The sequence below is a fragment of the Halichoeres trimaculatus genome, unplaced genomic scaffold, assembly GCF_033239565.1.
Source record: "Halichoeres trimaculatus isolate MK-OKI-2021-1 unplaced genomic scaffold, fHalTri1.1 fHalTri1_scaffold_12, whole genome shotgun sequence".
NCBI lineage: Eukaryota > Metazoa > Chordata > Actinopteri > Labriformes > Labridae > Halichoeres > Halichoeres trimaculatus.
Window position 1 is genome coordinate 36,063,428 of NW_027437190.1, and position 18,825 is coordinate 36,082,252.

General features: G+C 45.0%; 1 protein-coding gene across 1 annotated transcript; it reads right to left on the bottom strand.

Annotated features, from left to right (window-relative positions):
• Positions 1-1,390: 1,390 nt before the first annotated feature.
• Positions 1,391-17,341, bottom strand: onecutl (one cut domain, family member, like). Its single transcript, XM_074683456.1, has 3 exons — positions 16,981-17,341; positions 15,228-16,634; positions 1,391-3,564 (listed from the first exon to the last, which is right to left on the bottom strand). Exons 2-3 carry the CDS (start codon positions 16,288-16,290, stop codon positions 3,254-3,256), a joined length of 1,374 nt encoding a protein of 457 aa, XP_074539557.1. The 5' UTR covers positions 16,291-16,634; positions 16,981-17,341; the 3' UTR covers positions 1,391-3,253.
• Between the last annotated feature and the right edge of the window lie 1,484 nt (positions 17,342-18,825).

Consider the following 18,825-nt stretch of genomic DNA (forward strand, 5'->3'; position numbering starts at 1 on the left):
ACGAGATCCATGGAAAACATCTGACAAAGAACCGACCCAAAGACCCAAAGACCCAAAGACCAAAAGAACAAGGAGACCCAAAGGTCCAAGACCAAACCTTCAGAATACCAGGCACATGGACCCATGTTCTCTCTAATTCAGAAGGAAGAACAGAAAAAAGGAACAAAGAAGGCCAGGAAAAAACTCTTAAGACCTTCAGAACCCAAAAAACAAACTCAAGATCCACATGAGACTAGTCCAGGATCGAAACAGTCAAAGCAAAAACCCAAAGATCAGAGCGTCAGGCACAGCTTTCCACGGAAAACATCCTGAACAACCCATACGACCCAGAACCAACCCTAAGACCTTTGGGACCCAGAGAACATAATTCAAGTAAGTGGTATCAACTAAAAACCTGAAGGTCCAAGAACAAGACCTTTAGGACACCTGGTCCATGAACCCAAGTTCTGTTGGATTCAGAAAGAAAGAGGGTCGGCAGCAAATTCATCAGACCTGCAGAGCATCGAGGAACGAAATTCAAGCAATGCCAACTCAGAAAGCCCCAAAGTCCAACAACAAAACCTTCAGAACATCTGGTTCTGAAACCCAGCTTCTATTAACCTCAGAAAAACACATCAAAGAACCAAAAAGACCAGGAACAAACTGAAACCAAACTTCCTGACGAGTCTTAGAGGCCTTACAACCAATCCAGGACCCAGAGAGACTCCAAGAAGGACAGAGACAAACCCTGAGACCTTCAGGGCCCAAAAAACACAACTCAAGCATGTGATACAAACTCAGAAAACCAAAAATCATCAGAACACCTGGCACATAAACCAGAATCCTGTTGAGTTCAGAGACAAAAGACCAGGAACAAAATCTGAAGTCTTTCAGAACCAAACATCCTGACGGGTCTTGGAGATCTTACAATCGATCCGGAGATTCAGTGAGGATGAGAAAAGACCCAAAAGAATCCCGGACAGTTAGAGACAAACCCTTAGACCTTTGAGACCCGAGGAACTAAATTCAAGTAAGTGGCACCCGTGGTCCAGAAACTCAGAAATTCAGAAAAACATGTAAAAAAAACAAAAAGGCCAGGAAGGATTTATAACTAAACATCTGTCAAGTCTCAGAGGCCTTACAATCCATTTGGAGATCCAGAGAGGACGACAAGCAACCCAGAAAGAATCCCAGAGACAAACCCCAAGACCCTCAAAACCCCAAATCCCCAAAAATGAGGAACAAGGTCCACGAAGAACCCCCTAAACCCCGTTATGGAACTGAGAGAACTGGCAGAAGGGCTTGGCATGTGGAGGACGGTGAATCACACTGAGGGGGACGTAGACAGGAGCGTCTGCACTGCGCTGTGGAGGGAGGGGGGCTGGTGAGGGACATGTGGGGGGGGGGGGCAGGACCATGCATCTCCCCAGGCAGACATACAGGACGCATGTTTGCATGTGACCCTGCAGGACTTGCACTTAATGGGGCCTTCAGATGGCACTTTAAGTGGGTCCCCAGACACTTCAGAGACGCTGCCAGATGGCATCGGTCTGAGCGCAACTTGGTAAGCAACCTGTGACCCCATCATCATCATCATCATCATCATCATCATCATCATCATCATTATTATTATTGTTTTCTTAGTTTCATTAATTTAAATATTATCACAACATTCAAACAAGCTTTGGCCTTGGCGCTAGGAGCTGACCGCAGAGACATTTGCAGAAAGAAATCCCCGTTATCCTACGAAAGAAAATAGAAAGAAAGGTCAGGCCTTGAAGAGAGAGAGAGATACATCACTGGGGGGGCGGGGCTAGATCAGACGGGGTCGGGGACTGGGTTTTAGGGATTCAGGGATTCAGGCCGTACATTCAGGGAGGCAATGTTAATCTTTGGTATTACGATGGGATCCTACAGCTAAAAGTGCCCATCAGAAAAAGTCTTCAGTTTCACACAGACACACAGAGCATCGTTAAATAAATACTTACAGTATATAGATAGCATAAATAAATAACCAAATAAATAGAGAGGAAAGGAAAAGGGAAAACAATAAATACACAAATGCAGTAATAAATACATTGATCAGATCAGCAGTTGCATTTGAAAGGTTTGATTTCTCTACTGGCTAAAAGGAGGCGTGTGAAAGCCGTTCCTTTGTGGACCAAAAACACGACCTTGTACGTCAGCGGGGCTGAAACAAACCGCCCCGCTCTGCCAACGTGTTGAGGTCTATAAATAGAGCGATGTGCTTGAAATCTGTACAAAAAGGGCTGAAAGAATCACATTCCTCCATTTTCCTAGACATCTGTAAAAAAAGATTTCACGATGGAGTCGAGGTGTCGACAGCGGTTTGGGAATGAAACTAAAACAATGTCACTATACATTGTGTCAGGTGACGGCTCCCCCTTGTGTTCAGAGGTTGTTTCGTTTTTTTTTTTGGCGTCAGACGTGGCGTGGAGCTGTCTTCAGGAGAGTCGTGGACAGTCGCACCAATCAGGTGGTTTTTGCTGTGTTGATCTGTCCCGGCGAAGACGGCGAAGACGCCCCGTGCTTCTCCTCCTCCTCCACCTTGAAAACTCTGATTCATCCAAGGTGGGACCGCCTCCACAGAAACACGGGGACGCCGCCCGCTGACCCGGACCCTCCTGGTGTGAGATGAGCCACACAGTCGCGCGGACACATGCGGAGAGACGGGGAGGGTTGAAACGAAAAAGGCCTTCTCCTCCTCTCACCTTGATTCTCGAGGAGGAAAAGGAGGAGCGTAAAAACCGAGGGAGGGGGGTTAACGTCTTTGGATGATGGCGAACACCTTTGATTAAAAGTTACACGATGGAGCTCTCCACGTGCGAGCAAACGGCACCTCTTGATTCTTCACGTTGGAGAGATGACGGTAGATGTGAAGGTACACCAAAATATGCTTCTCCTGATTTGTGATACCCTCGTTATCTCTAATCTAATCATCAAAATAATGCCATGAGATGGAGTCTGTGTGAGGGCGTGACTCGTCTGCGAGTCATGGGATCATTTTTGCACCCTCGGCTGTACAAGCGGGACCTCTGCCCCGCGCTCGTATCACTCTGGGTTTGGCTCCCTCTCATTTCAGGGAGCGATCGACTTTGGTTTGGGAAATCTTCGTCTTCTTAGGATCATCTTTAAAGCTGGCTGCGTCACTCCTTCTGATAACGAGGAGGACATTTATTACGGCTGATCTCTACCCAGACCAGTCTATGTGCCCCCTTGCTCCCTCCCGGCCGCGCCTCCTGGGCGGTCGTCATCACGCCGTGCTGCAGGACACCGCGGAGGAGGAAACGCTGGAGCCCGAGGACCCCGTGGAGGAGGGACGGCCCTCGTCCGCCCACTTGTTGATGTTGCGTCGGCGTGCGTTCATGAAGAAGTTGCTGACCGTGGAGAGCTCCAGGCCCAGCTGCTGGGAGATGGTGACCTGCAGCTCCTTGGTGGGGCGGTGGTTCTCCCTGAAGATGGCCAGGAGCGTGCGGCGCTGCAGGTCCGTGAACACCAGCCTGGTGCGCTTGGGGCCCTGGTTGCGCTCCAGCTTGCTCTGCTCCTGCTCCTTGCGCTTGCAGGCTGCGGGGGAATCAGAAGAGGAAGCAGGTTAGCGAGCGGAGCGGCTTTCTAACGAGGACAAATGGATTAAGCGCAGGGAAAGTGGATTTGTTGAAAGAAAACAGATTAGCGAAGCAGCTTTGATTAGTTAAAGAGATGAATCAGCATCTTGCAGGAATGGAGACGTTCAGACCGTCACGTCTTCCTGCCCCTGAGCTGCTGGAGGCGCTGAAACCGCTCAGATCTGAGGCCAGGGCTGGATCTGGATCCTATCGCCCCCCAGTGAATGTTTCAGCCTGGATCTCACAAACCTGGCCTCCTAAAAATAATCACCTCTGTTTTTTCCTGCTACCATGAAGTTTTGAAGCCTGTTTCACCAGGAGCTTGGACTGAAAACCAGAGAACCCAGGCTTTGAAACTCCAGGAGCTTCGTCTAACGCCGTGTAGCAGAAAAAGCTAAATTCAGTCTGCCTGCACATTTCTCAAAGAGCTCCTGGAAAAACTTGAATTCTGTTTTTTTATCCAGAGCTTTATGTGTTTTTTTAATCACTTTAACACACAGTGAATTTATCAACCTGAATCCTAAAAAATCAGGAAACAAAATCTTTCAAGAAATGTTGAATTTTTTCTAAGACGAGTGAAATCTGAATGTCTTTTTTTTCCGAAGTGTTGATTGTTAAATCTAAAAATCAGGGAAACTAGTCTTTGAAACATCAGATACATGAATTAAGCTGTTTTTTTTTGTTGTTGTTGTTTTATTGAAGCCAAAAAAAAACAAAAATCCTTTTGGTATAAAGAAAAAAACCCTTTTACTGCCATAACTTGGCTCATTTTTAATGGTAGCTCCTGATCAAACTTTAATTGTGCATTTTTATTCTAAGTTTGTTTTAAATCACTCACATAAATAAAAATAAAATTAAACTAAAATTAAAATTCATTACACCAGTTTCTCAGAAACTAGATTAACTCATCAAAAAACATTATATTTCACAAAATATTTATTTTTTCTTAATTAAATGAAATTTTTAATCAATTTTTTTATCTGATTTGAATCTTAAATTTGTTAATTTATTAAATTAAATCCTGTCAACCATTAAAACAAACCTCTTACTCTCCTTTTTCAACCTCCTTTTTTTTTTACTTTGCACATTTTTGACCAAAACTTCCAAGCTTATCTGAATTCTCTATTTTTGTTCAGAGCGATTTATTTATTTTATTTTATTTCATTATTATTTTTTGAACCCTTACATCTGGATTTTAAAAATCTGATTTAGTCTTGAAGAAAAAATGTTTTCCAAGAAGTGTTACATTTTTTTGTAGCTGAATGAAATCTTAATTTCTGTTTTTTCCAGAGTTTAGAATTAAATCGTTATAAAAAAAGACGAATCTTTGTAAAAAAAATAAAATACAAAAATAAAAATAAATAAATAAATAAATAAAAAAAGAAAAAGCTTATATTAACAAATTGGGATGTTATTTAAAATGTGATTATTTGCTCATTTCAATGACTCATATTTTATTCACAACTCCTTATAGACAAGGTGTCAAAGTTTAAAAATGAAATATTTTTTTTGTAATTTTCTACAAAATGAGTTTGAGGACAGCGACACCTCAGGATCATATGAAACAGAAACGTCTCAACTGTTTTAAATTTGGAGTTTTATATCTTTGCAAATTTTTGATTATTTAAAAAACAACAGTTTATATTTTCAGTGTTTCTGTTTCTGTTGAGCTTTTCTCCTTCAACCTTCATGAGGACGAAAAAAAAAAAAGGCAGATTAAATGTGTTTAGTTTAGAAAAGGAGCTTTTTGAATACTCTGTAATTTTTTCACATATTGTTGCTTTTTTTCTGGTTGGATGAAGTTGAATAAAACATCAGGATCATGAAGGATCATCTTAGAAAAAACCATCCTCCTAATGAAACAGTTTAACGCCTCGGTCTTCACCAGACCAGCTTCCTCTGCCTCCATATTTGTGATGATCCCTCCTGGACAAACCCTGTGTTTGTTCATGCTCGTGTTTCTGGAGGAGGAGGCAGCGTTTGTGTCTCGCTCTGAGCGTTTTTTAACTTGTAAATCAGCGGCGGAGGTGATGAAGAGCTTTTTAATGTCAGTCTCGCTTACAGCAGCTTAAAACAGGAAACTCTGAGGGTCCGGGTTAAACACCACTGTAGCTGCAGCAGCCGGCCCAATTATACAATCAATATCTGCTCTCCAAAAAAAAAAAAACGTCTGGATTTGGAGAAATGACTGTTTTTGTTGAGGAACAGAGAGCGGCGTGCGTGGGCGGAGAATCAGACGAGCGTTTTGCATTCAGGCGGCGTGTTCCTCTGCATAACCACGGCCCAACCTTTCCCCCAACACGCTGTAACTCTCTGTTTACAGGAAACACTACACCCAGCTTACGCCTGTGTGCACCAGCCAGCTCCTCCCCCTCCTCCCTCCTCTCCTCCCTCCTCTTCTCCCTCCTCTCCTCCGTCCACTTCCTGTCTTCCCCTGAGCGGACGCTTCCACATCGTTAGCTCCTCGTAAAGTCATTTACATGTGGCGGCGCTGAGCGAGTAATAATCACTTTAGAGGAACTTATTTATTTTCTATTAAAGGCGGGTTACGTCAGGCTGAGTCGAACCAGCGGCGTCCGCAGCGCCCCCCGGTGTTTGAGCCGTGAATGGACGCAAACATATTTGAGAGTCGTGCAATTACCTAAAAGCAGGTTTTAAAGAGGTTTCACTCAGCGCGGTGCGGCTGAGCCACGGTTTGCTGATGGTGTCAAATGAGTTTGTGAGAGTAAGCACTGGAGTGTGTGTGTGTGTGTGTGTGTGTGTGTGTGTGTGAGCAGAACACACACACACACACACACGAGGAGGAGGAGGAGGAGAGCAGATGCAGGATGAGGGAAATGTCTTTTTCTCACTTCATACGTTACGATAGAGCTGGGATATGATTCGCTTCACTCACGATTCTTTCTGATTTTTGATCAAAATTACGAATCTTCGATGCTTCCTATTTTTGCGCTTTTTAGTTTTTTTTTTTTGACCCAGACTGTGTGAAAAAACTGAATCATGATGATGATAATGTCTACAGATTATATCAGAGCCATATTTCCCCATGAGTCAGAAAAAAACATGTCGCCCTCTGCTGGAGAAAAGTGGTAATGTTTTCAATTCCAGCTTAAAAACAAAGACTAAAACGAAGGAATTACATTTGGGAAAAAATATATTTTAACTAAGAATCCTGATTTTAGTGTCCTTCAACAAAAAATCCTTGTACATATGCTGGAAAAACTTGAAATCTTATAAAATGTTTTTGCCCTTTTGGAGTAGAAAATGTCTTTTTAGAATCAATATGAGCAACTTTCACCTGACCAGTCCAGAAAAATGCCTCGATTCAGGTCATTAAAAAACAAAATGAGGTCTGAATTGCTGTAAAAAGTAAGAAAACAAATCTTCCAATGGAGGAAAAAAAAGTTACTTGTATTATGATATTATTCAAGTTTAAAGCAAATTTTTCTGACAAATTTTTATTTTACATGCAACAACATTCAGAGCTCATTCTGTCTTTGAAAATAACTTAAAACATGACATTAGTCTGAATATGTGAGTTAACGGGGCTCATGTCGAGTTGAATAAGACAATTTTTACTCAAAACGAGACAAAAAAAACTTGGTAAGATTTGAGTTTTTGCAGTGTATGTGAATCAATTTTTCTCTCCCTTGGAAATAAACATGAATTTTTTGCTCATTTTAGGCACTTAAGTCATGGATCCAGGCGTCAGAGCGTCTGAAATGTTTGCAGGGGACTGAGAGATCTAACTACACTGCTAATAAATGAAATTAATAATAAATGAAAAGTGTTTTTGTCTTATTTCAGTAAAAAAATGTCTTTTTAGACTCAGCCTGAGCCACATTCACCTGATCTGACCAGAAAAATGTCTTGATTTGAGTTATTTAAAGACAAAATACTGTAACAAGTTTAAAAAAAAATCTGCCAACGTAAGAAAAGAAAAGTTTTAAGTATTAAGACATTATTCCAGTCTTACACAAATTTTCTTACAATTTCTTTTTTTTTTTTTTTTTTTTTTCAGCAATTCAGACCCTAATTTGTTTTTAAATAACTGGAAACAAGAGATTTTCCTGGACTGATGAGTTAAATAAGGCTCATGTCAAGAATAATAAGACAATTTCTACCTAAAATGGGACAAAAACACTTGATCATTTTTCAGATTTTTGCAGTGTAAGTGAATCCATTTTTTCTCACCCCTAGTTTACGATGTGATGCTTTTCAATTTGAACTAAACATTTGATTCTGTGCAGAGCTAAATCAGGAAAAAATACATTCATTTCTGCTCCTTTGTGGCATTTAGGCATCAGAGCAGTGTTTCTCACTCCTGGTCCTGGGGACCCCCTGCCCTGCATGTTTTAGATGTTACCTGACTCCAGCACACCTGATCCAAATGATCAGCTCGTTATCAAGCTCTGCTCCAGCCTGATAACGAGCTGATCATTTGAACCAGGTGTGCTGGAGAGGGGTAACATCTAAAACATGCAGGGCAGGGGGTCCCCAGGACCAGGATGGAGAAACACTGGGTTAAAGCTTCTGAAATGTTTGCAGAGCATCGAGAGATTTTTACTACACTGCAAAAAAATGAAATTTTACCAAGTGTTTTTGACTTATTTTGAATCAAAAATGTCTTGGTAAACTCAATATGAGACACTTTAATCTGTTCAGCCAGGAACAACGTCTTGTTTCAAGTTATTTAAAGACAAAATCAGGTCTGAATTGCTTATTACACTGCAAAAAAATGAAATCTTACCAAGTGTTTTTGACTTATTTTTAGTAAAAAGTGTCTTTTTGTACTTAATTTGGGCCTCATTCACCTCATCAGTCTGGGGAAATGTCTTGTTTTAAATTGTGTAAAGACAAACTGAGGCCTGAATTTTTTAGAGCAAGAAAAAAAGGTTGAAAATTTGCTTTAAACCTGACAAATGTCTAAATATGAGAAACTTTTCTCTTGTTCCAATTTTTTTTTACTTGTTACAGCAATTCAGAGCTCATTTTGTCTTTAAATAACTTAAAACAAGACATTTTTCTGGAGTGATTAATTAAATGTGGCTCATATCGAGTATATTAAGACATTTTTACCTAAAAAGAGACAAAAACACTTGATAAGATTTAATTTTTTACAGTGTATGTGAATCCATTTTTTCTCCCACCCTTGGAAAAAAACATTACTTTTTGCTCCTTTGTAGCATTTATGTCATTAATTCAGGCGTCAAAGTGTCTGAAATGTTTGCAGGGGACTGAGAGATCTTACTACACTGCAAAAAATGAAATCTTACCAAATGTTTTTGACTTATTTTTAGTAAAAATGTCTTTTTTTTCTGAATCAGAGCCACATTCACCTCATCAGTCCAGTAAAATGTCTGATTTCAAGTTTTTTTAAAGATAAAATGAGCTCTGAATTGCTGTAACAAGTAAAGAAAAAACCTGCCCATGTAAGAAAAGAAAAGTTTCTTGGATAACGACTTTATTCTAGTTTTACACAAATTTTCTTACAATTCAAATGTTTGCAGAGGACTAGGAGATCTTACTACACTGCAAAAAATTTAAACCTTACCAAGTGTTTTTGTCTCAATTTAAGTAAAAATTGTCTTTTTGTACTTAATTTGGGCCGAATTCACCTCATTAGTCTGGGAAAATGTCTTGTTTTTAATTGTGTACAGACAAAATGAGGTCTGAATTGTTTGGAGCGAGAAAAAAAAAATGCGCAAAAATTTGCTTAAAACTTGACGAATGTCTTAATATGAGAAAATTTTCTCTTGTTCCATTTTTTTTCTTGGTACAGAAATTCAGAGCTCATTTTGTCTTTAAATAACTTAAAACAAGACACTTTTCTGGACTGATGAGTTAAATGTGGCTCAAATCAAGTATATTCAGACAATTTTTACCTAAAACGAGACAAAAACACTTGATAGGAATACAGTTTTTGCAGTGTATGTGAATCATTTTTTTCTAACATCTACTTTACTATGTGATTCCTTTTAATGTGAACTAAATATATGACTGCGCCGTGATAAATCAGTGTAAAAGGATAACATTTATTGTCATTTGTGGCGTTTATGTCCTGTATTCAGGCGTCAGAGTGTCTGAAATGTTTCCAGAGGACTGACAGATTTTTACTACACTGCAAAAAATTAAAATTTTACCAAGTGTTTTTGACTTATTTTGAATAAAAAATGTCTTGTTAAACTCAATATGAGACACTTTTATCTGTTCAGCCAGGAATAAAGTCTTGTTTCAAGTTATTTAAAGACAAAATCAGGTCTGAATTACTCATTACACTGCAAAAAATGAAATCTTTCCAAGTGTTTTTGTCTTAATTTAAGTAAAAAATGTCTTTTTGTACTTAATTTGGGCCTCATTTACCTCATCAGTCTGGGGAAATGTCTTATTTTAAATTGTGTAAAGACAAAATGAGGTCTGAATTTTTTAGAGCAAGAAAAAAAAGGTTGAAAATTTGCTTTAAACCTGACAAATGTCTAAATATGAGAAACTTTTCTCTTGATCCAATTTTTTTACTTGTTACAGCAATTCAGAGCTCATTCTGTCTTTAAATAACTTAAAACAAGACACTTTTCTGGACTGATTAATTAAATGTGGCTCATATCGAGTATATTAAGACATTTTTACCTAAAATGAGACAAAAACACTTGATAAGATTTCAGTTTTTGCAGTGTGTGTGGATCTATTTTTTCTCCCACCCTTGGAAAAAAACATTACTTTTTGCTCCTTTGTAGCGTTTATGTCATTAATTCAAAGTGTCTGAAATGTTTGCAGGGGACTGAGAGATCTTACTACACTGCAAAAAATGAAATCTTACCAAATGTTTTTGACTTATTTTTAGTAAAAATGTCTTTTTTTTCTGAATCAGAGCCACATTCACCTCATCAGTCCAGAAAAATGTCTGATTTCAAGTTTTTTTTTAAAGATAAAATGAGCTCTGAATTACTGTAACAAGTAAAGAAAAATTTGCCAATGTAAGAAAAGAAAAGTTTCTTGGATAACGACTTTATTCTAGTTTTACACAAATTTTCTTACAATTTTTTTTTCATGTGTTTCAGCAATTCAGACCTAATTTTTGTCTTTAAATAACTTAAAAGGATAAAATTTATTGTTCGTTTGTGGCGTTTATGTCCTGTATTCAGGCGTCAGAGTGTCTGAAATATTTACTGAGGATTAAGAAATCTTAATACACTGTAAAAAAAATGAATCTTATTAATTGTTTTTGTCTTATTTTAAGTCAAAAATGTCTTGTTCAACTCAATATGAGACACTTTTATGTGTTCAGCCAGGAACAAAGTCTTGTTTCAAGTTATTTAAAGACAAAATCAGGTCTGGATTAATTATTACACTGCAAAAAATGAAATCTTAACAAGTGTTTTTGTCTTAATTTAAGTAAAAAGTGTCTTTTTGAACTTAATTTGGGCCTAATTTACCTCATCAGTCTGGGGAAATGTCTTGTTTTAAATCGTGTAGAGACAAAATGAGGTCTGAATGTTTGGAGCAAGAAAAAAAAATTAAGACAAATGCCTTAATGCATGAAACTTTTCTCTTGTTCCTTTTTTTTTTCTTGTTACAGAAATTCAGAGCTCATTTTGTCTTTAAATAACTTGAAATCAGATATTTTTCTGGACTGATCAGGCACAAATTGAGAATAATTAGACTAATTATGCTGAAAATAAAACAAAAACACTTTAAATGATTTTATTTTTCACAGTGTATGTGGAGGATTGTTTAAATCTGAGCTGAAAAAAAGAAACCAGCTCCTCATTTCTAAGCCAGAGCCTGGGAGCAGAGATTGGCAGATATAATCTGGCAGCGCAGCCAGATATCGTCCTTGTTTTAAGAAAACAAGGTTGATAGAAGTCCATTATTGACAAAAATGAGTTGATGGGATGGAGATATCAGCCGCTCTAACCTTGAAGTCACATATTTTAAAGCCTAACGCCGGCAGAGGCCCCATCATGCCACAGACACACCATAAATAAAGCACAGATGCCCTCAAAGCAGCTCTGACAGGATCGATTGATTGGCTTACATCTCCCCATTGACAAACATCTCACACAGCTGGGCCGGGCCGCGGCGGCGGAGGCGGCGGCTGATGTTTACTGTATGACCCGCTTTCTCCACAAATCCCAGCCGCAGATTTCCTCCATTAGCAGAGCGCAGGAGAAATAACCACGACCTTACTGCCAGACTCTGAGCACAGGAGCCGCCGCAGCGTGGAAGTCACGTGGTCGGGCTCTGATTGCTTTGACGTGCCGCCAAGTTTGTGAAAGTGGAGCGCGGCGCTGGACGTAAATAAAGCTGATTTCCCCGAGCGCGTCCTCCTCTGAAATCATTATCTGAAGGAAGAGTTTGACTCCAGGACGCGCGCTCGTCAGCCTCAGCGTACAGGTGCCTGTTAGCTTTTAGGCATCCACGGCTCGTTTGCATTTCTGAGCGCGATCGAACCACGTCTCATTAAAACCTGAACAGGCCAGGATGTCAGCGCCGTGTCAATACCGCTACAAGTGGAATTATTTTTCCTCCCAAATGCTACATTTTCCGTAACACCGTCGATATTTCTGGGCTGGCGTTGGGAGGGGAGGGTGGGGTGAGCGTGTACGCCGCGGTGCACTCAGCTCATGGAGGAAAGCACGGACATGATAGCGCTGGCTAGCTTCCTCCTCCTCCTCTTCGTAGCGCCGATTTATGGCTTCTTGGAGGAGTCAGGGTGTCCTGGCGCTCTCCTCCATCCCATCCTCTGCTCCCTCCCTCATAACACCACCCATTAAGTAAATGCTTCCTTATGCTGTAATCATGTGTAAAAGGCTCACAATTACCGCGCCGTAAATCGGCGGCGCGGGGGGAGGCGTAAATATTCCCCTATAGGCGTCTTATGATCGTGGGAACAGCCCTAATCATGATGTATGCCCCTGTCTCGTGTTGCTGAAACGTGATCGAAAGCCCTTTCCCTACCCCCCGGCGTCTCAACCTACACCCCCCTCCACAACACCCACCGCCTCCTCCTCCTCCTCCTCCTCCTCCTCCTCCTCCCCCCAGCCCCCAGCCCACCCCCTGCTGATTTCTTGGGCCAGGGGCTGATAGAAATTATTGATTAAATCTGTGCAGCTCAGACTCCTCGACCCACAGAGGCTGGTTAACCCCTTCAGCGCCGGCGTAGCTGCAGGAGTCGGTGAAAAAACAACAAAAAAACAGCAAAAAAACCCAACAAAACACGCGGCGTTTCCTGGAGAGGTGCTGCTTTCGCTATCCCTGATATGCAAATGGGAGCGGGCGCTGACCTTTGGGCTCAGGACTGTACGCAGCCAGAGCTGGACCAGGTCTGGGGCTTTCATTACGGAGGGGGTGGTGCAGGCGCTGGAGCCGACACGTAAACCGCATTGACCTTTCTGATTCATTTAGACCTTTAGTCAAGGGCTTCGGCCATCATCCTTAAAGTTATAGTCTCTGATCCCCCCGACCCCCTCCCTCCGCCTGCCCTCCCTCCTCACTCCTTGACTTTAAGTGTCCGAGCAGAGGCTGTGTGGTCTTCCTCGCCGACTACACCCTGATTGCCTGGGGTTGGGCTGGGATGCATCTCATATACAGTAATCCACACACACACACACACACACACACACACACACACACACACACACACACACACACACACACACACACGGATGCACAAAGACGAAAACACTGCGGATAAATCTGAGGGATCACCTCCTCCGTGTTTTGCAGAAAGACAATTATTCGAGGAGACAAAATGGCAGCAGCTACGTTCAGTAAGCACGCCGTGGTGTTGGAGAGGGAGGCCGTGTGTGTGTGTGTGTGTGTGTGTGTGTGTTTAAGCGAGTGCTGCATTAAGGAGGATCATCTGGAAACTTGAAGCAGGGATCTTGAGCTATCTTCAGACTGAGAGCGCACGGCAACATTTCTAATTCAGGTCTCGATTCGCCGCTGCGGCCGAGGTGTGTGTGGGCACGGCGTGCTGCTCTTTCCCATGGAAATCAATAGAGGCTTGTAATTAAACAAAAGGGGGTTGGCCAAGAGAGGGGGGGGGGGCACAACAACCCCGTCCGGAAAGTAGGTTATGTAGAAAAGTGCCGAGCTGTCCAAATCGTGGCTTTCTTTGCCAAGAAGTAAATATGCAATTTTCACCAACGAGGAGGGAGGAAGGAAGGAAAGGAGGGGGCATGGTCGAACATTAGCACACTTCTCCTCCGTGTAGAGGCCTTAATTTTTTATGAGTCTGATTGATCGGCTCCTCGGATGTGGAGGACGGACTCGTTAAAATAACGTCTGTGTTTGTAAAGAAGAGGAAACAAGGAAGCTGGAAATAAAAGAGGAATGATTGATGATGAGGAGGAAGGAACAAAGAGTTTCTGAGAGGAAGGAATGAAGGGAGGAAGGGAGGAAGGACGGAGGCGTTTTGCATACAGAGCTTCATCAACGCTCATTTCTGTCACATGAGGAGACAAAGAGGAGCTGCAGAGATGAGTCGTCTCCTGATAAGAGGATTTGAGGCGGCGTTTTGCTGAACGGAGGATGTACACATGTGCTCCCAGAGTCCAACAATCAAAGATCAATAATTGTGAAGGGATTGCAAGAGCGCACAATCATTACCTATGAACCCCATTGTGTTGTTGGGCTTAATCAGTGGAGCTGCTGACAGCGAGCGAGGAGCAGTGATCAAGAGGAGAGGCTCACACACACGTAGCGCTCACAGACCCCTGCAGTGAGCACACACACTCACACACACACTCACACACTCGTCTCACATTGCCGTGTTCACTTGGATCTCTTTCTGAGCGCCGTGTATCAGATGGGCCCTGGGTCCCTGCGGAGGGACGACACTGTAACACGGCGCCGTACATCCCCCACCGACACGGGATGGATCACAACGCGCCTCTCTAGAAAATCTTTACCCTGTGAAATCTGCGGAAACGCCACAAGGCCGTGAACGCCGCACGGTGAATTATGCATCCACGTGCAAAACCCAAAAAGATGCAAAACAGGAAATGAAACCTCCTGCTTCCTCCCTCCCTCCGCTCTCAGCGTCTCACCGTGTAATCGTCTCGGCGACGACGTTGATAAAAGACGTCTGGCAAAAGCTCAAGTCTAATTTGCATCAGCTACCTCGCCAAGTCGACTTGGAGCAGATATAAATCACCGCTCGGATTAATCAATCGCTCCGGAGTGGCATATCTGCACAAATTATTTCGTGGGCTCGAAAGCGATTAAACAAACCGGCCGCGGCTCACGCTGATCTTCACGCTTCGTTTGAGAGGAGGGCGAACGTCTGCGGCGCTGTACTGTAGCTACTGTACGGATCAATAGGGGTGGTGGAGTAAACAAAGGAGCGCCACATATGGCCTCCTCGCCGCCTCGCACTGACCCCCAGGAGCGGCCCGGGCTGCAGGGACAAGGAGGAAGCTGAGGCGTAGGTGGAGGCATCAGGATGGAGCGTTACCTGCTCCCTGAGCCGCAGCCTGAGCCGCAGCCTGAGCCGCAGCCTGAGCCGCAGCCTGAGCCGCAGTCTGAGCCGCAGCCTGAGCCGCTCAGCCCGGGTTCAGGAGACGCAGAGTGTGTTTGTTGTTGTGTGAGACAGAGACAGCGAGCAGAGTCTGATCTTACCCTCCAGCCGCAGCGAGGCCATCCTTTGAAACTCGGGCTCCTGCAGCCAGCGGGACATCCTCTTGAAGGTCTCGCGGCCGGACTTGAGCTTGCCCCAGGGCTTGGGGTTCCTCAGGAGGTCGGACAGCGTGCCCTGTGACCTACACAGCACCCTCTCGGCGAAGATGGCCTGGGGGATGCTGTACCTCTTCAGCTCCGTGATGATCCTCTGGGCCACGTCCCGGGTGTTGATCTCCTCCCCGGCAGAACCTCCTCCTCCGCCGCCTCCGCCGCCGCCCGCCAGCATGCCCTCCCCGGGCGAGCAGGAGGCGGAGGACGAGGAGTGCAGGTGCTCGGCCATCTTGGAGGCCTGCTGGCTGGGGTGGTGGTGGGGCTGGTAGTGCTGGCTGTACAGGTGAGGGTGGTGGCTGGGTGGGTGCTGGTGAGCCTCCATTTTGTTGAGCTGGTGTCCCACCGACACGTCCCCGCCCCCCAGGCCCGGCGGGGACATCTCCCGGCCGAAGTCTGCGGTCCTGCAGAAGAGGCTCCCTCCGTGGACGTCGTAGCCGCCGTGCAGCATCTGCCCGCCGTTGCCGTTGGGGCTGCCGTAGCTGTGCATGGAGGAGCCCAGGCCGGAGCCCAGGCCGGAGCCGGCGGCGGACGGCGGCGACAGGCTCTGGGACATGGCCAGGTCTTTGCCGTAGGGGTTGTAGAAGTTGGTGCTGAGGTGCGCCCGGTCCTCGCGCATCAGGGTGAAGCTGCCGATGACGTTGCTGACGGGGAGGCAGGGGTGGTGGTGGTGGTGGTGGTGGTGGAACTTGTCGTCGAACGGCTGCAGCGGGGTGAGCGTGGTGTAGGTGCTGCCCGAGCTGGACGGGGAGTCCCCGCTGTAGCCCAGCGCCGACATGGAGTGGTCGAAGCCTGGGGGCCGCGGCTCCGGCTCCAGGGACATGGAGGGGCCCCCCAGGGACGGCCTGGGGAAAGCAGCTGAGAGGTCTCGCGAGTGCAGCATGGCCCTGCCGTCCTGGCTGTGGGCCAGGTCCGCGTGGCTGTGGAGGGACATCTCTCCCAGACCCCCGTCCATGGTCAGGTCCAGCAGATCCTCCTCCTGCTGCTCCTGTTGTTGTTTGTCTCTCCTGTTGTTGTTGTTGAGCAGCTCGTCTGGAAGCTCCTCTTACACCAGACTATGGATTTATTGATTGGTGAATTAATTGATTTCCGGGCTTATGGGGTGTCTAATTAATTATCTGATAACGTTAAGTAGTGTCTTCAAGCTCCCTCAAAGTCCCAGAAAAGCAGTTTGCAGCAGCATCCGGAGCTCTCGGTGTGTTTGGAGCCTGTGTTGTGCAGCAGCAGCAGCAGCAGCAGCAGCAGCAGCAGCAGCTCTCTCAGTCTTTGGTCTGATCCTGGCGGAGCCTCGCTTTGTGCCTGGGAGAGACAAGACAGGCGCTGGGTTTAAACTTTCATGCTCTCAGAGAGGGAAACACCTGAAAACGCCTCATTCCTCATCCTGAATCACCTCCTTCTCTCTCTTTTCCTCCTGAATCGTGTGAATTAGAGACGGAACACTGTGAATGTGTCTCACACATCGCGCATCTCTGAGCTGAACACTTCCACTGACGCGTAATCTGGAGCTGATTTGATGATGATGCGAAAAGCCAAACATCACCGAGCTTATTTTTAAATTTACATTTAGCATATTAACACCACATGAAGCCGAGTGAAGCTGAAATCATCTCTAGCTGGAGGTTTTGGAGGTTTAAGGGAATCCTACCTTTTATTCTCGGCTCCTCAGCGCGCGTCCTCGGCTGCTGTCCGTCCTGTGCATGTCTCCGATTGTGTCGCCGAGCAGCCCTGCAGATTCACACAATTGGTCCTCTGCGCCCCGGGGTGCTACATTCACCGAAACCAGAGAGCAAAAAAAAAAAAAAGGAGGAAAAAAAGGGGGAAACCATCTGCGGTGGCACAGAGAGTCGGATCCACGGTCGCGCTCTTTGTTTTCCCACTCCGGATATCTCCGGGTCTGTAGCCTGCTTTTTCCGCTCCTCACTCGCTGCTCTGCTCTTTTTCTTTCATTATCTCGTGAGATTTTCCTCCTCCCTCTGCCTGCCACTTCATCGATCTCACCACCAACTCTTTCTCCTTCTCCTCCTCCTCCTCCTCCTCCCCCTTTTTGCTCACATTGACTCTCTGCTTTCAGTGCGTCACGGCCTTAAAAATCTGACAGATGTGCGATGAAATTCCTACTCCAATTAACCCTTTCTCTCCGGAGAGGGGGGTGGGTGGTGGACGGACGGACGGACGGATGGGTGTGTGTGTGTGTGAGTGTGTGTGAGTGTGTGTGGGGGTTGGAGATGCTCTCTTTCTCATAACCCCACAGGTTAAGCCTTCTTCCAGTGATTGCAGGCACAACTTCTGAATCATGAGCGCACATCCTGCTCGTTGTGCTGCGCTCGGCTCTTTACTGTGTCTGATCAATGGACTTTTACAAGCAGCAGCAGCTAATGTCGTTTAGTTCTTTTATATGGAACAAGTGAGGCTGTTGCTGCTGTTGTCAGTGTGAAAAATTATCAGTAACACGAGGAAACAGCGGACACACTCTGCGCTGTTTTTGTGTGGTTTGGATTTTTGGATCTTTGGAGCGCGCTGAGGTCTCCGCGTAAAAACAGATGAAGGGTGAATATGCAGTTATGCAAATCACCTCTTTCACTTATTGACCCCAGAAAAAAATCCATCACTCTCCTCTCCTCCGTTAAGCTCTGAGCATTCAGCCCTCTTTATGCCTCCTGCTTATCCTCCTCCTCAGCCTTTCAGGAATAAACGCCGTGAAGTGACGCCCGGTCTTATCCCGGCTCTTCATCGGCTCTCAGAGCCAGCACTTCAGTCTGGAAAGTCCCTCAGCAGGATCAATGCGACCCTCGACCTGCTGCTGCTGCTGCTGCTGCTGCAACACACTCTTTAAAACATGCACCTATAGGCGCGTCCATGTGTCCCATTAATGTGCACACAGGCGCCTGAGAGTGAGAAGAAGCATAAATATACATCTGCATGGGGAGGCCTGTGCGTGTGTGTGTGTGAGTGTGTGTGCGCGCCTCTCACAGAGAATCAGAGGCAGACAGAGCAGGGAGGCAGCGCGCATACTAATCATATCTGTCTGTCAGTTTAATTTTCAGAGATGAGCAGTTCTGGCGTTTGGAAACAGCGGAGCGGTGCGCGGTGTGGGACCGCCGGCTTCCCGGAGCAGATGCTGCCCTATCGATCCGCCCCGCGCGCAGCCAGCGCGGAGGGATGCGCGTATGGATGGCGAGTAGCTGGAGGTAAAATGGTCAGCAGCTACACAGCGAAAATAAAAAGCTCCTTCTGGAAGGTCGGGGTGAAAGTTCACCTTCTGTGGCTGCAAAACCCGAGAGGAGAGGCTGACACCCGAGCCGCGCAGGCCCCAAACTTTTCTGTGTTTACGCGGGGACGCTGACACCCTGTGGGGCGTTCAGGGCCCGGGTTTGTCCACACTGGGTCACACAGATTCACCCGTAATGTAATAACAGGAAATCAGCATGCCTGATGAAAAACACAGACACACATCTTCATCTCTCCTCCAGCCAAAACATTTACATCCATT